The 21,809-nt window shown below is 37.0% G+C and overlaps 1 protein-coding gene across 1 annotated transcript in view; it reads right to left on the reverse strand.

Moving 5' to 3' along the window:
- Window positions 1-7,763, reverse strand: part of ABCD4 (ATP binding cassette subfamily D member 4) — a 31,082-nt gene extending 23,319 nt beyond the window's left edge. The window contains exons 1-4 of the mRNA XM_015819378.1: window positions 7,695-7,763; window positions 5,280-5,398; window positions 5,021-5,148; window positions 2,957-3,096 (exon numbers count right to left, since the gene is read on the reverse strand). Of these exons, the coding sequence (XP_015674864.1) occupies window positions 2,957-3,096; window positions 5,021-5,148; window positions 5,280-5,398; window positions 7,695-7,729 (422 nt within the window). The 5' untranslated portion in view covers window positions 7,730-7,763. The remainder of the gene's footprint in view (window positions 1-2,956; window positions 3,097-5,020; window positions 5,149-5,279; window positions 5,399-7,694) is intronic.
- Between the last annotated feature and the right edge of the window lie 14,046 nt (window positions 7,764-21,809).

A 21,809-nucleotide genomic window follows, 5' to 3' on the forward strand; every position in this document is an offset into this window, starting at 1 on the left:
ACTGTTGGTATGAGTCAAGAAGAACTGGTCGGGTTTTGAGTTAAAGTTTAAATTTGTGGTATATAAAATTATGTGTTAATACGTAGAGAGATGTATATTTAGAACTTTAAATATGATAAGGAACGAATTACTAGGATCATGTATACTGGAACGTCATGTCATGTCCCTTTTTGTTTTAATTGTTTTGTCAATAAAAATTAAAAAAAAAAAAGAAAAAAAAAAAAGAATTCAACTTCGTAGTTTGCAATCTTTGTTTTATGGCTTACTATGCTGTGAAAACCCAGCCACTAAAGCTGATTCTACAAACCATGGCTTTGAATGGCTGGAAATAGTGACTCGGAGGGCCATAACTATCTCAAGAGTACCACTTCAGCAAATGATACCGTTTAGGAAATTCTCTTTTCTCTTTCCTTAGATATTGCAGAGTCTTCCAATAAATTATTTTTATAGCTTTATGAGCAGGATTTGGGGCAGAAAGCAATCTTCCCTGGCAGAAGCCAGTTATAAAGGAAATAAGTTTTTTTCCTGATTTCTATTGTTTTAGTGTTTATCCTTTTAACTTCTGATCAACTGCTCAGATAACGTATATCAAAAATGAACTGATGAAGCTCCAACTCATGTACAATGGAGAGGGTTTTGAATACACAAAAATATATAAAAAGTTTTAAGAAGGTAGAAAAAATATGTCCTAAATTCTAACCAGTTTATTGCAGTCAGCATTATTTCTAGGAAGTGAAACAAAAATCTGGATATTCATCGTTTCATTTGTACTGTTTTAGAAATGCATCCACAGCAAAATTAGATTTGGCATGATAATTTGGTAATGGATTTTCACAACAAACTCTTCTTACATAATTGCAGTTATAAATATCACAGTTTTTTTAAAACAGCAATTAACTAACGGAACATTTATATGGATAGTACACAAGTATAATTAAAAAGATTATCTTATGTTATTCTCGTAAAACTTTTCAACAACTTCCCATTTTTTTCTATTATAAACTATTTTCTATTCTTATTTTATAACAAAAAACAATGTTTTAAACTATTTCTTTATGAGTCTTGAGCTATATTCTCTTCTAATATTCCCCTAATTAAGAGAAATTTGATTTATTTGATAAAACTGGTTTAGCTATTTCAAATAAAGCCCTGGTATAGTTGTAGTATCCCCTTTGCGACCTTACCATTAATGATGCCTTAGATGTCATTCACAAAATTACCTAACTACATGTTTAGTTGCTCTTTGCTATCCAATTCCAATATTATGGACAAGTCTTGTTCGCAAATGTATGTGTAGCATACTTCTGAACAGACATGCTTTAGATTAAAATAGAAATGTACATCCACAGCTACTCTTTTTAAGTTATATATCAACATTAATTATTATTCTCTTAGTTTCTGCATCCAGTTCAAAGTGGTAATGATCACTCATGTTCCTGTACCATTCCATGTGGCACTGCTTTCCAAAATGACTCCACTCAGCTGGTCTTTTCATCCTGAAGGGACCTGCTGAAAATCCCTTTTCCTGATAAGACTGTATATACTGTGGGATCAGCTTCCTTGGAGATTCAAGCAGTTCCTTCCTTCCATTCTAGAAGATCATTAAGAACTTCCTATTCCATCAGGCTTTCAGCTCTAGTTGATTGGTTATGGGTGTCTATCTGTACAGTTGTTTTTTGTATTTTGTGTTGTTGTTATATTATTTTTTCTCAGGTTTTTCTTTGTTCTACACCACCCAGAGCAAAGCGAGGGAACAGTTAATAAATATGGAAAATAAATAAATGCCAGAAACCAAATCTATTCTGCAGACAACTTATGACCAAAATTCCAATTAACTGTGATTGTAAGTTGAGAACAGCCTGTATTTATCAAGGATTGGAGAGGCGGTCTTGGAAATAAAATATTATGCTAATAAGTGTTGCTTTACAGCAGTGGTTCTCAACCTTTTTAATGCTGCGACCCCCAACCGGTCGTAAGTCGAGGAGTAAACCGGTCATAGGTTGAGGACTAAACCGGTCGTAAGTCGAGGACTAAACCGGTCGTAAGTCAAGGACTACCCAACCGGTTGTAAGTCGAGGACTTTCCCTGCCCGGGAGCACCGCGCATGCGTGGTTCCGCCCCCTGCGCCGGCCGAGGCGTAGCTGGCAAGTGGCAGAGACAGAGCAGGCCGACCACCAGCTGGCCCAGCTCAAGGGAGGTAAGGCACCCGCCGGAAAAGGGGAAAAAAATGGCGGACAGCCTTGCTTGGCGACCCCCGTGAAATGGTCGATCGACCCCAAATGGGGTCACGACCCATAGGTTGAGAACCGCTGCTTTACAGTATTCCAACTTCCCATTTTGTTTGAGTTAAAAAGAAAATTTTAAAAGGAAAAAGGAAGATCCGCAGAGACCCTACTGGTAATGGGTGTGCTGGTATTGGTACTTCTGGGTATCAGGCTGGAGACTATACCCACACAATTTCTCTCCAAGGGTATATTCCCTTTAGCTGGTAAACCGGACTATAGTCCACAAAATTTTAACACATATGCTACTCTGAGTTAATATTTAAGGTTCATAGAACTTTTTGTTTTATTTAATATCATATATTTTTTAAATCAGAAACTTAGTTTAACGCAGAATGCTTTAATTCTGAATGCAATTACCTCAGTGTTAATATAGTTATTATATAATAGCTCAAACATTTTATCAAGGAATTACTGTCTGAAGGCAAAACTTCCAAAATGTGCAATATGACTCCCATTAACAAAATTTTCATTTGAGCAAAACAGCAATTTGACTGGTGCATTTCAGATTGAAATGTACTATAATACTAGTATACAGCAACCCCTAGTGGGTGAATTAAAATTAAACAAACTCCCTGTCACTATGAACACTGAGACGACCTGGAATAAAGCCTAGATGTACAAACATGCTACAACAATAGATAGAACCGCACTGAAAATGATCAGCCACTTACGGATTATCAATTTCCTCGTGTAGAACATTCAGAGTATAATACTCCTGGCCCTGAAAGTAGTAGCCATGGAGGTATTCAGTGAGAGTCTTTCTCCAGCTGACATACATTAGATTGCAGATAAACTGGTCTAAACTCTTCAGCTAACAGAGAGACAGACAGAGAGAAAGAGAGCGCTGAAAATCAAACATGGGGAGATACAACATTCAAAAGGAACATTTCGGATGTTTGGTGAGCAAATAGCCACATTTTTTGAAGCAGACTGTCAAGATTATTTTTGTTATTTCCAATCCAATGGACCGTTGGAAAGAAATTATGTAAAGGAGTTGGGATTTGAGCTGTCTGTTGATTAGCACACTTCTAAAAATGAATAGACAGGAGCAAATTTGGGATATTGGGAGAAACTGGTAAAAGAAAAATCAAGTTTTAAAAACTGGACATATACAGCCAGGGTTGTGGAGAAAAACTATCCAGAAAAATCTCCCCACTGGATATTTGTGGAGAAAAGCAGATGGACACAGGTCTTCCTCAACCCAAAAATCATATGACAGACAGCAGAACATATAAAACCCATCTCATGGCTTTCGATGCATGCATAGATACACATGTAAGGCCCTGGCTAGTAAAAGTGAAGGAAAAAATATTAAAAGCCATGCTCTGTGTAGTTTACTTCCCTTGTTTTAGAAGTCAGTTACGACTTATGAAACTCCAACCTTAGTAACCTTTCTGAGTAATTTAAAAGCAAAATACAAATGTACACTTTGGGACCCTATAATTCTTTCCAAAAGTTGTGGAAAGAGTCTTTGAACTTTGAGGTAAGCTAAAATCGATTTGAACATTGTTATTGATCCATCTTTTTTTTTCTTAACAAAGGATAAGAAGCATAAGGAATATTTTTTAATTTCTTAATGGAGAGGCAACTGGTTTTTTTGGTTAACTTGCAACATGTCAGATTCAATCTGCTGCATATAACAGAACAAATGCAGCCAAGGAACTTTTTCATATAGTCTCACTTTCAGGCTAATGTATATAAGGAGTTATAAAAAGCTGAAAACAACACAACCCAGGAGAAACTGATAACAGTTTGGATTTGTACATATCTATGTCTGCTCCTGTTCAGGCACACTACTCTCATTCTCTTCCCTTTTCGGTAGGTGGGCCACTGCAATATAACATATTAGAGTGCAGGGCTGCGAGTTTTTAAAAAATATATATTTATACCACTTTGCATGCCACCTACTCACTAGACTCTATACTAACAATTCATGTTACCTCTGACCACAGATATGTACCTTTCACACATCATTCAAGTGATCCAACAGTACAAAATATACGTGCAATATATGACAGATCACAAGAAGAGAGACTGACTGTCATGGGAGGAGTTCCAAGTTATGCTCAAGGCAACTGGTTTGCAATATGTACGTTGCTTGTACAGCAGAGCAATTTTCATTATCGCTAGTGGTCTAGATTAAGTAGATATTAATATGGAAAAATGATTTATTTTGTAGTGACCTTTCATCTATCAACATATTGAAATAATCAACTGTGTTATGCTGTTTGAGATTTAGGATGAACATTTGGAGAGTTTGGAGAGTTAAGCCTATATGAGAGGGACGATACAAAGGACCACCATATCTGAGCTGCAAAAATCTGGGCAGTAAGGATACATACATTTCTCTACTGCTATCTAGTGGTCATCTGGCTTTCTGTAGCCTATGTTTGTTCTAGTTTGTTCGCTTTTTTACTAAATTTTATTATTTTATAGATGAAATTAACAGACCCTCCACTCCTATAGCAACGATAATAAAAAGTAGTAAACTGTCAAAGAAACAGAAGATCCACGTAATGTTCCAATGAAAAATATTAATATATACCAAACTGAATTTTTTAACTTGTCATTGAATTTAATTATATAAAAGCATAAATATTCCATTTTCTCATTTCTGCAATATATAGACATTTCAAAGACTGACAGAGCACCCATCACTTGAAACCATTTTTTAACATCTAAAATAAGACTTCCCAATCTTCCCCTACGCTTATAATAAAAAAAAATTCTCTTACCAAAGAGTTGAGTACAATGAGAATCAGAGCAACTGCTGTCACCCTATTGAACTCATGAAGATCTTTCCTTCCCAGAACTGAGAAATATTGACTGGGAATCAGTCCCACCTGGTAAATGATCAGTTGAGCTAGGAGAGATAAGAGAAATATTTTTAAAAGCAGAAGCTCCAAAGGTATATCAATAAAAATAGAGAATAATCCTGCATTATGGCAAAAAGAAACATACAAAATGATTTGTCTTAGAAAATTGTTTGCTTACTCAACAAAGCAACTACAAGTAAGGTTAGAAACATCAGCACATTCTTAGAGGTGAAGGTAGGAAATAAAACTGTTTGGATCTTTAGGAATCGGTGGAGAAATTGACGATCCAGCTGGGGCCTAGGAGAAAGATAAAAAGACAAGAAAAGTTATAAAGCTGAACTGCTAGCATGGAAATGTCACTGCCACAGTGCTAAGCCCTCCATTCTACTCAGCTTATGATTAAGCTGACTGAAATTTGGGGAAAAAAAGTCTCACTAGAACAACAATAGAAGGGTCCCAGATATTTTGGCAACTATGAGGCCAATGGGACTAATGTCTAAAGTTTATTTCAACACTGGGCACAGAATATGTAGAATAGCTGCACTTTTGTTTCAGATGTACGTTATACAGAACATTATCTGCAAACCAAACAGCTGCCACAAAGACCAAACATTTGGCCATCTTGGGCAAAACTCACTTAACTGCTTGCTTAGCAATGAAAATTGTGTGCTTAGTTGTGGTTGTAAGTTGAGGACTATAAATATTGGCTATGAGTACTCATGCCTTCCTTATTTGCTGCTTAGCTTGCTGTAATTTGCTTTATATGGGGTTGCCTTTGAAGAAGATTTGGAAGTTGTAACATGAAATGCCTTCATGTTGACCCAGAATGCACAGTTTTAAGTAAGGTTTTTGAAAATACGAGAACTTGATGAGGTTCAGTGGAAAACAGTGGAAAAGTCCACTCACACACAATTTTCTATCATTAGAGTTTTGCCTGTTGATTATAAAAGATTGGTTATTTTTTTCTACAGCCTGAAAAACAAAAACAACAACAACTGCTTGTAGAAAAATAACACCAATTTCCGCAGTGGACTTCCAAATCCACTTCATGATGTTGTTTATTACTTATCAAGGTCTTAATGGCTTGGGCCCTTGTTGTGTTTGAAACTTTCTGCTCCAGGCAGAATCTCCTTTTGCAATTCATTCTGGACAGAAGGGGGCACTCTGTGGATCTCTCCACCTCCCTCACCTAATTTTGGAATATGAAGTGGAAACTGGAAACAGTCACAACTCTTGGCTTCTGCAATAGCCTGCCTCTCTGCAGGTCAGGTTGACCCTTTCCTATAATCTTTCTGGACCAACAGCTCATGAATGAAGGCTGATCGTCCAGGCATGAGACGATGTTTCTAATCTGTATTAGAAAGATTCAATTTTCTAAGATTCAATTTTCAGAATTCCCCAACTAGCATGCTGATTGGGGAATTCTGGGAGTTGAAGTCTGCACATCTTAGAATCATAGGGCTAGAAGGAACCTTGGAGGTCTCCTAGTCCAACCCCCTGCCTCTAGACCCCTTATCATTTTTGTTGCTCTTCTTTGTACTCTTTTTGAGAGTCTTAACGTCTTTTTTGTATCATGGCAACATTATTCCAAGTGTGGCCTCACTAATGCAGTATAGAGCTGTATTATTACTTTTCATGATCTTGATGCTATCCTTCTGTTGATGCAGCCTAGGACTGCATTGGCTCTTTTGACAGCTGCAGCACACTGTTGGCTCCTACTTAAGTGATAGCCCACCAGGACACTAAGATTCCTCTCACAGTTACTACAGTTAAGCCATATACTGCCTATTCTATACCTGCACATTTGGTTTTTCCTGCCTAGGTGCAGGACCTGGTTTTTCTCACCACGGAACTGGATCTTGTTGGATAGGACCCAATGCTCAAGTCTTTCAAGATCCTTCTGAATCTTGAGTCTGTGTTCCAAAGTGCTGATTTGCAAATTTGATGAGTTCCCTTTCTATCCCCTCATCTAGATCATTTATGAAGATGTTGAAGAGAACTGGCCCAAGACAGAACTTTGAGGTATCCCACTGCTTACTTCCCTCCATGTAGATGCAGTTCCATTGAGAACTGCATGCTGAGTGCGGGCAGTCAACCAACTGCGAATTCATCTGGTGGTGATGCTGTCTATCCCACATTGTTCTATCTTACCAAGAAATAGGCTGTGATCTACTTTTTCAAATGCTTTGGTTTAGTCCAAGTAAACTATATCAACAGCACTTCCCTGATCCACCAATTTAGTCACTTTATCAAAGAAGGCAACTTAAAGTTGCCAAGTTTGAAAAACACTGAATTATATGAATAGGCAGCATGTAACAACTTATACATACCTATCATGACATTCCCTTTTGAAGTATGTAGTGTTATATGAAACTCAGAAAAAGAGTACAGTGTTTCTTAAGGCTAACCCTAAACCTACTATTTTCTTTGCTTTTTCTGAACAACAATACTGCCTAGTATTGAAATCCAGCATTGCTTCTTACCCACCCTGCTCGGCCCCGGAATCCTGACAATAGCCGTCTCCGTTCATAAGGAGTTCCCACACAGTGGCTCCCTTTTCCGTACTCGATTGTGGACTATTCAAAGCACTTACCGGATAGTTTTCCTAGTTGTTTTCCCTGGAGCCATGAATGAACTGCCCTTCCTTGCAAAAAGCAAAAGCAAAAGAAAAAGCTTCCCAGAGTCCACTCGGGATCGCGCTAGTAGAGGACTTGCAAGTCTTCCGTCCCTTCAAGGCTCTTGATTCTAGTCCCACCCCAAACAGGGATTTTGATGAGTATTCATTATTCCTTTAGATTATTCATTAGCGAGTCAGAAATAGCGACTATAGAGGGTCCATCGTTGAGAAAATGAGTTGTGAGCAAGCGGCTATTAAAAGCTACAGAAAAAGACGGCTGCGATGGCCAAGTATCCGAATCCGCGTCATTTTAGTGGGAATAACCAGAGAAACTACAACATTCTACCGATGCAACTCTCATTTTCTATCTGTATCGCTAAAAGCAATGATTTACGACCGTCTTCATGGATTTAACATATACTTCCGGTCCCGGATTACAGCTGCGAGTTCTCCGAGAGTTGAAGAGTGGCGGAAATGCTTCAGTTAGCAGTGCTGGAATGACGAAACACATGCCCTGAAGTGTAGTCCACAAAAAACCTATGTAAACACAAATATTTGTCTTTTTTTTTTCTTTACTGCAACAGACTAGTACAGTTACTACCTCCGAAAATTCGCGTCAGGAAAAACTGGAACCGAATTTTCAAAATAAATGTTCATTAATGAACAAACAAAGAAACAAACCATCGGTTGATTTTAACTTCGTGATTTTCTTCTCCTTTTCCGCACGATTATGACAAAAGGGTCCCAAACATCCTTAATTCCACTAACCGAAATCAACGAAGAAGCATAGTTTCTGCAGCAGCATCTTTTTTTTTTTGTTCTGATAAAGACCAAACTACTAATAAAGAGTTGGAGACCTGATTTTTTTTTTACATAAGTTAGAAACTATACAGTTAGAAAAGATATAAATAGCAAACTTTTAGTGTTCTTTCACCAAGTCTCATGTATTTCTACCTCTCTTGCCCCTCATATGGAAGATATTTTCCATCCTAAAGGGAACCGGAAATTAGACTCCTGCAAGTCATACATACATAGGTCTGTTTTGAGAGGGAAGGAAGATAGAGCTCCTTCTACCGGACTAATTGTGTAAGGACAGTGTAAAATACAAAATCCAAGATCCAAACTTTTTCATTTATTTTGTAGACGTTTAACGGTGTCATGTTTTCTTACATAAGAACTTAATAACTTTGTTGAATAAGATTAAACCCCCGTTCTATGGCTCTTAGTGGCCAGCTAGATTCGTGGACAGGAGGGCAATGCTCGCTTCCATAGATATAATAACACGATAGATTCAGATGAGTGGAAATTAGCCTAGCTTTAACTTATACCTATGTCAACCCTCCAGTTTGAGGGTCTGGTGGCTTATTAGCTTATTAATAAGTAATTAGAGGATTTTGTAATTTATGAATTAACTTTAACCAAAGTTAATTCATATCAGCCTTTACCTGATAGAAGTGACACTTCTTTAAGGAGGGGAGGGGGGGGATGGCAAAAGCTAGAATGCTTGACTATAAACACTCCACAGGCAGACCACAAACATTTCTTATATAGCCTAGTTAACAGGTTGTGGCTTTGATGCTTGGCTAGGATATCTTGAAGCGTCAAGGAAGGTGACATGATATTTAGCTTAAGCAGTAGTTAGGGGTGTCTGGACAAGGGTCTTAGAGATAAGCAAAATTTATCATTAACATAGAGCTAATCAATTTATATCATAAAGAAGTAAAATTAAATACCGAAGTATTATGGATGGCTTTGCCTTGTGTGTAACTATTGTGTAACTTTGTAATTAATCAGCAATTCTCTTATTTCCTGTAATAAATTGTATAAAAATGACTGTGCCTGATTTCGGTGCTCTCCTTGGGTATAAAAGCCAGAGGCATCCTCTTCTGTACAGAAATAAAAGAGTTTTGTATTTCATTGATCCTGCATAGACATTGGCTTCCTCAGACTGGGTTCCTGTAATTAGACAGCTTTCTGGCCAACAATAGCAGCTGCTGTTTAAGCTATTTAAACCAGTAAATCTAGAGCAGGGGGGTCAAACTCACTGCATCACGTGACGTGTCGCGGCGTATCGTGACTTTTTTCCCCTTGCCGGAGCTGGGGTGGATGCAGCTTCCATATGATGCATCCAGCCTGCTGGCCAGCAGTTTTGACACCCCTGCTCTAGAGGTAGTACTCTAGCCATCAAGACCACAATACAACCTGAAATACTTTATCCTTGATCATATTAGATAAGGATCATTTCACAAGGAGAATAATAATACCATTAAAGAAAAATGTGCATAGTTGATGTCTGCTTTATTCTCTCTATATAGCATGTGGAATATTTTGAAGAGAAAAGGAGTATAACAAACCACTACTTACATATCATTTTTACTTTAGTGTCTAGGCCTCCAGCCTTCTCTGCCTCACTACCTCTTGTAGTGTTTAGAAGTAAATTCTCCAGACTTTCGTTTTTGCGCAGTAGCGACCGGTCGCGGGCTTGCTGATTCTCTGCACCCCTGTGGCTAATTTTGCCCTGCCAGGGGACCCAAAATGAGTCTAAGTCACCCCGGAGAGGCGACGAAGAAAGAAGGGTGTTCCAGCAATTCTGGAATGGCGGCAGCCATGCTGTTCGACTTGGGGAAAGCCTTCTAACCCGACAGGAGAAAGGCTGGCCATATTGCATCGACCAGCCCAAGCTACTTGCAACCAAAGTCCAAAAGCACTAACCAGCACAACTGTGAACAGCGTGCTTTGATCTTCTCTTTTCTATTTTACAATTAATTTCCTGGAAAAGATCCCCAAGAAGCAAAATACCTCCGAAAGGGAAGGAGGAGGATTTCTGCCCCACCCTTATACTAACGGGAGCTGCGAATTAATCTTTTTATGGAGGATCAAAATTTATGGAAGTAAAATAAATATAAAACCTGAAACTTGAAACTTAAACTTGGATAAATCTAAAATTGTTTTAATGGTTAAGACTCTCATTTCAGAGATAATTGTTCATTTTGGAAACTGAAAAACAAATAATTGCTGACATCTAGTGGCAGATGAAGACTATGACAGCTATGACTTTAATATAAGACTTGACAAAATCTGGGAAAAGCTAATCTATGTCTGTGACCTTCAAAGCTTTAACAATAAAGAACAGCTGTGACAAAAAAAGACAATAATCTAGGCTGTAGAAAAAGAGAGAATTATAAATTTCAGGAAAAAAGTCTTTTTTTAAACTATTTGGATTACAAATATCTACCTAATTGGGACTCTAAAGCTATTTACAGAGAAAAGAAAGGAAGAGGAAAACTCAAATTCTTGGCTATCATGGATCAGAGACATGTAGAAAGAACATATCAAGAAAACATAAATATGTCACAGGAGGAGATATATAGTATACTGCAACTAATTCAAACAACAATGACTTTAAACCACAAAGAAATCCAAAGCAACCTTGAAAATATAAATCAATCTATTTCCAAGTTAACTCTACAACAAAAAAATTCCCAGAAAACAACAACAGAGAAGGAGCAGATAAAACAGGTAAATGGATATAGAATTGATAATAGAGACTTAAAGATGGAACTTAACAAAACAAGGAAACATGATTTAATCCTAGCGGAAAAAAATTCACAAAAATTAGAAAAAACAACTTATCCCTTAAGACTACAAAATAAATCTGAGGACAAGAAAACAGATCGGATAAAATGGACTGTAGAGATGTCAGGAACATTGGAGAGAAAGGAAATGATAACAGAAGCAGAGAAAAAGAAAAAGAAAAAGGTTTTCAACAAACATGGAAAGGCAGAAGTCCTGTACAAAGATACTTCTCCTGATTTACTTTTTATATCCACAGCAACATTTATGAACATACGGAAAGACTTTTTGATTCAGCAAAATACATTGATTAAGAAAGACACTGGGCAAAAGAAAAAGACTAAAGTGGAAACTAAGAAAATAGATGATGGGACTTACCAGAGAGAATACTTAAAAAAGAAACATTTGTTTGAATATGGTTAAAAAAATAGAAAAGTTTTGGAATATATACGTCACTCTAAGAGGGATGAATTCTCTAAATATAATATAGTATGCTTTTTTCCCTTTTTTGTTCTCTTTCTTGATATGAGTAATATAAAAAAGTTGAAATGACTTAGATAAAGGAAATATTTTAGATATTTAAATGTGATTGAATTTAAGAAAATTATAATGGATAAAAATGTTTTGAATAGAGTTAAAGGACTAGATGACTAGATGTATTAAATGGAATGTTTAAAGATTAAACATATTTTTAATTATGATTAAAAAGAATAAGAAATTTAAGAAATAAATACATATTAGCTTAGGAGGGATATATATTTTAAGTAGTATGTTATTTTTTTATGCTTCTTTACTCTTGCTTTTCTTTCTTTTTTTACTGTTTTATCTATTTTTTTAAAAATGTAAAAGTGTGACATGGTTCATATGGAAAAATAGAGTTAAATTCTTAAATATAATTAATTTTTGAGAAAATTTTAACCAGTAAGAATATCTAGAATTTGGTGGGAGAAACAAATTAAAATAAGGACTGTAACAGGATCTATGATAAGGCAACCAGGATGATTGGATAGAAAAGAAATATTATATTGATGTGATTGTTATTTTTAGGACTATTAGGGAAAATTATATTTTAAATTGTTATCTATCAAAACAATAAGAATTGTATTAACTCAATGTTTGCAAAAGAGGATATTTTGGGAAAAGAGGAAATCAACTAAAACTGTGGATTATGGATTATAGAAATCAATTGTTAGTGATTGTTTTACAAATGTAACCCAGACAACATACTGTTCACCAATTATTAAGTGATTTATGTTTTTTTAAACCAATAAAATATATTACAAAAAAAGAAGAAGTAAATTCTCCAAGTAGTTCCACTAGTGTTTTGTCAAAACAAAAACTTGATCTCCTATATTCTCTGAGAATTGGGTTTTGTATTTATAGTTATTGGCACATTATGAGTCCATGGCATACTGATAAACACCTACTAAAAGTATTTAGTTGAAAGTAAGTTCCCAGCAATATGCAAGATTGAGTGATTTCCTCACCTCTTGGCAAGTTTTCCTCCCCGAGGCTCTGCTGCTCCCACCCTGTCCATACTTCTTTTGACACAGCTATGCCAATGAACACTTCTGATGTTTTCTAATGCAGAGCTGCATACTCTGGGCTACATGCTGTACTGGATCACACAAACAATGAAGGACTTTCCCTGCTGGGGGAAGCTGATATATCTCTATTTATTCCAGCAAACAATCTAAGAATAAAATTGATAAATACTGTCCATCCATTTAGGCTCTGAAGCTGCATTAGCAGCATTCAGAGGTGTGAAAGGTTGTACTTCAGAATTACAAAAAGTGCAGCCTACCCAGCATCATTTCTATGATAACCAGAGTGGAACATTTTTTGTTTGTTTGTTTTTGGCTTGTTTTAAATTTTGTTTTGAGTTCTGGAGGCAATTGAGCTTCTTAAATTTCCTGAAACTGTCTAAAACTGAGTTCTGCCTCAGACACTTTTAAAGTATGGCTGTCAAAATAACATGAAAAACCTTCAGCACACCCAAAGAAATGTAAGTTGCTCATGCCTGTTCTAGTAAATAATACTTAGCACACTTTTAACAAACTAGACTTATTTGTCTTGATCTGAATTGTAGAGGATTCCAAAACAGTGAGGCTAGACCAAAAACCTAACCATTGTAGCTCTACAAAATTCCTCTAGTCATTAAATTTTACTTCAAATTTGCTTATGTTTTTAGCTGCTGTTCCCTATTTTAAGTTGTGAGAGATGAGACTATCATCAAAAGATTAGTGCTTAATTATTCTTCAATAATTTCCCTAAAATGGATTTATATAATTAACACACTTATTTATTTATAACATTTCATGCTTCCCACAAAAACATTCAAAATAGTTTATTTTCTTCACTCGTATCTTAAGAAAAAACTCAATGCTGTCCTACACTGACACAGCCCCCTAAGACCCCAAGATGTTGTGAGTCTTGGGAAGCTGAGCTTGGCTTCTGTTTCTGCTCCAGAGGAAATGCCACATTCAGCTTTGTTGTGTCTCTTTTGAAGCAACGGGCAGGATGTCTCCTATTCTTGGGAACACCTGCCTCTTTCCGGATCCTAGGAGTTATCTCTCCTGCAATGCTTCACCATCACATTTTCCCCTGCCCTTCACAGTTGCACCCAAATGTGACTTTGCCGTTTCTCCCACAGAAAGGCCTGTGGTGGGTTATGTTTTTCTTTCCTCACTCTGAAAAGAAATCATAGTTAGAGAAGAATGAGTACAAGGCAGTTACTAATTTTGAAATGTGAACTATTTTAAAGGAGAACAATTGTCTTCCATACAGTGACAGTAACTAATTTTCCTAGGACAGCTACTTGAACAATCGGCAAAGAACCAGTTTGGTATAGTGATTAAGGCATCAAGCTAAAAACCAGGAGATTATGAGTTCTAATTCCACTTTGGACATGAAAGCCAGCTGGATGACACTGGGCCAGTCAGTTTCTCTCAGCCCAACCCACTTTGTAGATTTGTGGGAAAAATAGAAGGAGGAAGGAGTATGAGGTATGATTACTGCCTTGAGTTACATATAAAAATAATAAAGATGGGAATAAAAATAAAGTCCCAACATAACTAGCTGGCTGGAATTTTGTGAGCTGGGAACAAAACACAATACAAAGTCCTCTCCTTGTGGATAATAGAAAGCAAGAATTTATAGGAATCACATACACTACTAGACATTAGACTTTTACATAGATAACATTTCCTTTGCTTCTGCTGCTGCTTACCTGCGCAGGCAGTAAATCTTTTTTTTCTCACATGCACAGCCATTTCATCACATCAGATCTCTCTTCTGACCTTGCTCCTTCCATATGCTGTTACTGAGGAATGAGGAAACTGTCATCATTTAAGGAACAAATGAACGAACATCCACTTTGGCTTTGGACTATTTCCAGTAATATGACTTTTAATTAGGTAAGTACTGAGGCAAGTAATATTGATGTAATAATTTGGGAGAGCATCCAAAGACAACTATTATCTTTTGCTGCCCATTATCTTGGTAATAAAGCCAAGTGACCCTTAGAAGGTAAAACCAAAGAGCAATTACGGGCTTTTCAGGCTGATGGGAGCATGCCTTCTGTCTTCTTGATCCCTGGATAGTCTTGTCTGCCACCACTCTGCTATGATCTTGCTAAAGAGCTGGACCCAGTGCCAGAGGTCTCTTGCATTTGTGTTTCATTTAATGAACAGAATGGTTCCCTGTTGCAAGTCCATCTCTACCTGTATAACAGTAGGATAAAAGGATGGGAACCATTTTACAACCCTCTGCTGATGGGTTGTAAATTTAAATAGTGGTCTATCAGAAGTGAAGAATAGTGCTAGACTACTCAGCTGGCATACTGTAATCACTTTAATTTACTGGGAGAGCTCAAGATTGAAATCGTACTGTAACTGGAATTATGGGACCAAGAATGTCCATCCCCCCCCACTGGGTACTCTCTCTAGAAGAGAGCACCAAGGAAGTGGGAAGTTGGCATTTGTTGTTTATATACTGAAAAGAAAGGAAGGAAAGATAACCTCTAATAAATGTGCTGCTTTGTGTTTTTGTCTCTATGTATGTTGTTTGGTTTTATTCAGTCTGGATTATGATAGAGTGGGATATTGGAAAAAGCACATGAGAAAGAGCTGAGAGCTGAGGGGCTGAATCCTTCAACCAGACCTCTACTATTCTGCTGCTGTGATTAGTGCATCTTTTTTCCACTGGCTGGTGACCTACTAAGAGAGATGGCAGCAAAGTTGGAGGACTCAACTAATAGCTTTGCCTATCATGCACCATACATGCATTATCAGGAAATATTCAGCAATGAGTCTGAATAAAGACCATAGAGGCAAGATAGGGATCACTCAGGAAAATACAGGTAGTCCTTGACTTACAGCAGTTCATTTGGTGACCGTTCAAAGTTACAATGACACTGAAAAAAGTGACTTATGACCGTTTTTTACACTTACAACCATTGCAGCATCCCCATGATCACAATTCAGATGCTTGGCAACTGACTCATATTTATGATGGCTGCAGTGTCCTGGGGTCATGTGATCTGCTTTTGCAATCTTCTGACGAGCAAAGTCAATGGAAAAGCCACATTCACTTAACAACTAACTGCTGCAATGATTCACTTAACAACAGTGGCAAGAAAAGTCATAAAATGGGGCAAAACTCACTTAACAAATGTTTCACTTAGCAACAGAAATTTTGGGCTCAGTTGTGGTCATACATTTAGGACTACCTGTATCTAATTTTAGATTAATATAATTTTCTGTTAACTGAAGAATGGGGGGATAGCTATCTCAGTAATGAGGAAACATCCTTAGATAATTCACTCTCTCAGTTTAAATATCCAATATGGGGTACTATTATTAACTCACTTCCCAATGTTTTTTAGTGCTCCAAACACTTTAATATTTATTTGGTTACTTAAACAAGTTTTGTCTTGCTCACCAGCTGAAGAATGGTTTGCAAAACTAGAAAAATGGACTTATAATTTGGAAGATATTAAGTAAACGAACAAAAAAATGAACTAGAATAGAAAGTAAATACGCTTACAAAACCCTTGCTTTATATGAAACATAATTATATAAATTTGCTTTCTTCAGCCAGGAGTCCATATCCAAAACAATCACGCGTCAATTGATTTGTATTCAATCATCACATTCGTATTAAAGTGGCAATCTGGAATCAGGAAAGATTTGTAACCTTGTAAGATTGCCTGTGATATGCACAATCCAACCAACTTCTTGACTCATTTGCAGAAGGTACTGTATATTATGAATGCATATTGTACAATAACAATATTGAGGCAGTTCTGTGAATTGCATTCTGTTGATGGCTCTGGCATTAGCCGATGGCAGAATTTCTGTTATTTCTTGTCATTAAATTCCCTTGATTGCACTGACTTCTGCTTAAGCTTCCAAGTCTACTCCAGTTCTTTTGTGTTCTTCATTTCTTTAGGAAACCAGGTTCCTTTGATATGCACAGCCTAGATGTGAAAAAACTGGACCACTTGGAAGAGGCATCAGCTCCTTGGAATGGAGGGGTTTGTCACACACAGTACATGCTGAGCTACAATTGTCCATTCCAAACACTTCCCCCACCAGCCTTTTTGTCTTTTTGGTGCCAGATAAAACACCTGCTGTGAGCTCCATTTAGTGTGTAAGTTCCAAAAAAATTTCCATGGCCCCTTTTGACCGCATCCAGATCCAAGAACAAAGGAAGTGAGCGTTTTTCTGGGCCTCTCTATCAGCTTTTCCCCTCCTCCAAGAGTTGGTGTTGGTAGCCCTTTGGAGCCAAACACATTACCAAAACATTTGCATATTTTACAACAGAAATATTCCCACCCACCTCACACTTCACTATCAGTAATGAAACTGTCCTTTGTAGGACAGCTGCCACAGAGGCAATAATGCAAAAACTCTTTCCATCTTTGAGTGCTTTGGTCTGTTGCTTTGGTCCCGTATCAGATCAGTCATTCATATTAATATATACATCATTGTGTATTACAATCATGTAACAGCCTCAATGTATAAGCATTTTAATATTTTATTCTTTTAACCATTTTTTAATTTGTTTTATAACTTGTAAGCTGTGCAGAGTCACCAGGTAGGGGAAATGAGTGGCATAAACATTTAATAAATAAATATTACTTTAAATGCATTTTATTCATTTAGAGAGGGGTTCAGATAATTATATAATTATAGAACAGCATGTTTAAATCTTAAACCATTTTTTGCAAAAGTAACTTAAAAATAACAGTAGAAATAAATGTATGGTATTTTTATTTTCAAATAGAGACTACTATTGTATTTTTCTTTCTTTTTTGATCCAGAATGTCTTGATACAACCTGAGAACTTTTGCATTGACCACAAATGAATCTGTTTATTGAAACACCATCAGTTCAAGCCCATAATATAGTCCCAGAGTTGTACACTACAGATGGCAGGACATAATATCCCATAATTTACAGCTATCAGAGACTTCATCATAGTGCAACACAGCTGGCTTTCCTACCATGACTTAAACATTAACAGATTTTCTCCTTCAGACTCTGCCATTTTAATGTTTCTCAGCTTCCTATGCAATAATTTCTTTGTGAAACAGCTCAGTCTGCTTTGATATATCCATTTTGTTTTATAAATACTAGATTGTAATTAACCATATTGTGAGGAAAAATATCTTCCATATCCCACTGAAAGAATAAAAAGATGGTTTATACATAAATATATGTCAAACGGTAGATTCCTGTTTAATAGGAAAGCATGTATTAATCTTTTGTCTCAATAGAAAAGAATATTTGTAGCTCAGACTGGAATAACAAAGCTTAAAGAGCACCAACGACTCTACAGATCAACCTTGAACTACAAATATTCTCTTCTATTGAGACAAAAAAAGTACATGCTTTCCTATTTAACAAGAATAGCAAAAAATTGCAGAAAACACTGCAGAGAACAGGAACATTAGTATTCTGAGGATGCTCATAAGCAACCAAAACAGAGTACTGCATTTCAAATGTTTGAGACATGAAGAAATGGTAGAAGTACATTGCTGTCTCTGATTATATATGGTGAAAGCTATTTTTTCAAAGACATTTGAACTGCTTATCAATGGATTAAAACCTGATTGTTTTTGTAGTAAAAATAATGATCTTGAACTGCACTTCTTTTTGGCTATACAGCATTATTTCTTTTATAAATTCTTAAACAAACAAACAAATCCTTGAATTTATTTATTTTAATTCATTTCCACCTCACTCCCCGCAGTATGTATGGATCCCCTTACAACAATGCTATAGAGCGGGATCCCCAACCTGTGGGCCGCAACCCATTACTGCTGGCCACTGGCTGCAGAACAGGCCAGTGTGCGCACACATGTGCACCTACTCACTCACACTTGCGCTAGTGCCGGGGTTACACAAACGGGGCACCATACAGTGAAAACGGGGCACTGCGTGGTGAAAATGGGGCACTGCATGGTGAAAACAGACACCATGTGGCAAAAACAGGGCAGCGCTAGCACCCGCATGGCAAAAATGGGAAGGTGCTAGCAAGTGTCACACGGGCGCTAGCACCGCCGTTTGCATCGTGCGTGCTCACGGCCCCGTTTGTGTGTGTATGCATGCATAAAATGCTTCCCCCTCCCTTTATCTCTGGTCCGCCAACCAAGAAAGGTTGGAGACCTCTGCTATAGAGAGGCTTGAGAGTAAATAGTCCTATTCTAAGATACTTTACTATATCACCAGGATGAGGAGGTTTCAGATGAGCGTGTATGTGTGTATTTGTTTTTATTAGAAGTTTAAGCTCCATCAATGGAAGTTGGTTGACATTTATACCTTGTTTCAGATGCAAACAACAGTTATGTAGATTTACCATCCAGGAATTTACTTTGATTTCCAAAACTGATCTGAACCTCTTTTATTTCAGCATTATAATTATGGGTAGGAAGGTTTTATTATTGGTATTGTTATACAGTTATGAGGGATTATTATTGATTCACTGCATGCAACCATTTGTTAGAAGATCTATTTATCTTTCATCCGCTCCTGCTAGACAATGCTACCTGACATTAGGAAAGGTAAAAAGAACATACAATTGTCTTGAAAGAGTTTTCCCTAAATACTAAAAATTGAAAATATTAAAACTCAGTGAAAAAGAGCAGGGTCTGAGACACAAACATTGGCTTAAGTTTTTCAGTTTGGCAATATGTACAAGTAATTGTGACTTCCAAGTATGGTATCTAAGATCTCTCTGGCAATGAAGTACTGTTATTATTGGAGATAAAGAAGCCACACACATAGGAGTCACAGGAAGATAAGGAGCCCAACAACAAAGCTCTTTGCATAACTTGGGCTAGATACTATTTGTCAGCCCAGTCTATTTCACAGGATTATTTTATGTGACAGTAAATAAGGACAAATTTCCACGTGTATGTTATCTTGAGTTTCTAGTTGGAGGCTCTGTTTACTCCACATGTCGATGAACTGCAACTCTTTCACTGGCTATCCCAAAGGTGCTTTTTCAAGAGGCAACTGGACTTTCTTCTTCAGAGCTGAAGAAGCTTCTTGGATGAGAAGCGAAACATCTTCAAAGAAAAACAAGAAAGTCCAGTTGCCTCTTGAAAAAGCACCTTTGAGACAACCATGATTGAGAATCTTCATAGACTTCACTGGCTAAATTCTTTACACATCATGGGTAGCTTTAGTTTAGTCATACACAGATTGCTACAGGTTATCAACCCTTCTGCAGAGAAAGACAGTCTCCAAACACTATTGTTAGAAGATTTCCTTGGTTCGAGTCTCCAGCTGGGAAGCAGACCTTCAGCTCAGGTGGAAGAAATGACAGGGAATGAAGCAAGCTGCCAGAAAGTAGGTTTATTTACAGAAACCAGACACCATACAATACAGTGGAGGTTCCTGGACTAGCTAGTAAATTCCCAAGGTGAAGGGATTTGCTTTTATACCCCTAAAGTTATTGAAATTATGATTTAACTTCTGAAAGGTTTTTTGTTAAATTAATTCTATCTAGTTTGTGTCTGCTTTTGGCCGGTAGAGATTAATGCTGTCTCCAGGAAGGATTCTTTGTTCATGTAAATATGTTTCTATATGGTTCAGGTCTTGTTTTTGTTAGTGTTGCAAAAAAACCCATTGATGTATCTTTTGTTGCGCTGAGACAGGCGTCCGGGTTTTCTCTCTCTCCGGAATGTTTCTCTTTGTTTTGACAGTTTGCCCAGAATAGCTCAGGAGAGGGGGAGTGAGGATGCGAGACAGGAAAAACTTCGGTCTTTTAAAATTCGGTTTGACTTGTCCTTTAAATGGTTCCTTTCCTGAGGTGCACCCCCTCCTTCCCGGGTTCATCTACATTCGAGATGGCAGTTTTAAGGGTCTGGGTTTCCTTTGTGATATTTAATTATAAGATTCCTTTTATTTTAAAAGAAAATTGCTCACTTGTTTTGGGGTCTGAGCTAATTTTAAAGTATTCTCTCTTGGTGCCAATGGTTAGTCATCTCTCACTATAATAAAAGAAATAAAAAAACGTAATTACTTTATAATGATAAGATTTACTAGGCAAACTCCTACTTTCAACAGATGTTTTGATGATACTCTGAGTCCAGTAAAAGAATCTCTTCTATCATTTTGATACCTATCTGATAAATCCATGTTTTCTCAAGTAAGAGCTATGAGGAAAGAATGTTCCCAGGCTTCTGAAGCACCTTTGAACAAAGTTGTTGATAGCACAGGAAAGGCAAAGGAGGAAAATGAGCATCCAGATTCTTCCAGAGCTAGGAACCCGCTGAGCATTGTCAACTTTTATAGGCAAGTGGGAGGGCAAAGCAGCAGGACCATTCAGAAGGGAAGCACTTTGATCTTGACTGTGAATCCACCAATTGCTTGTGTTTCCAATATGCCCATAGGACTTTGCCTGCAGTGAAAGAAAAACTGCTAGGATAAGATTTCAGGTGGGCAAAGGCAAAACTGATGCTATCATTTTGCTATTGCTGCTAAGTTCAAGGCAAGCTACATATTGTAATCATGTACATTCTGTTGCATTAGCATACAGTCAGCTAACAGTTTGGAAAACACTTTCTTCTACTGTACACTTGTGGGGTGTGTTTTTTGCATAATCTTTTATTTTTCAAATTTAACTACAGCCTAAGCTGCCTGACTCAACAACTTTATGTTGATATTCTCAAATCAACATGCATTGCTTCACCTCTACCTTCTGTATCTGGCTTTGTAACTCTCTTATTAAGCGATATTGTATTTTAATTATGTATTTAAATAGCCTTTTTGCCCATGGTTAACTTAATAATGGTTTGCCAAATTATTTTTTGTGGTCGCTCAGTACATCGACCAACTAATTAACCAAGATTGAATTCACACAGTATATTAGGGTAAAGTATATTCATTGGTTTGTACTTCAGTGTGTCAACTTAATATACTTTGCGGTCTTGCTACATAGGCTGTTAAATCATAAATAATGATTTATGGACCAAACTGGTGAGGTTCATATATTGCAATAGGCCAA

Source organism: Protobothrops mucrosquamatus, unplaced genomic scaffold, assembly GCF_001527695.2.
Source record: "Protobothrops mucrosquamatus isolate PMUCROS unplaced genomic scaffold, P.Mucros_1.0 scaffold908, whole genome shotgun sequence".
Classification (NCBI taxonomy): domain Eukaryota; kingdom Metazoa; phylum Chordata; class Lepidosauria; order Squamata; family Viperidae; genus Protobothrops; species Protobothrops mucrosquamatus.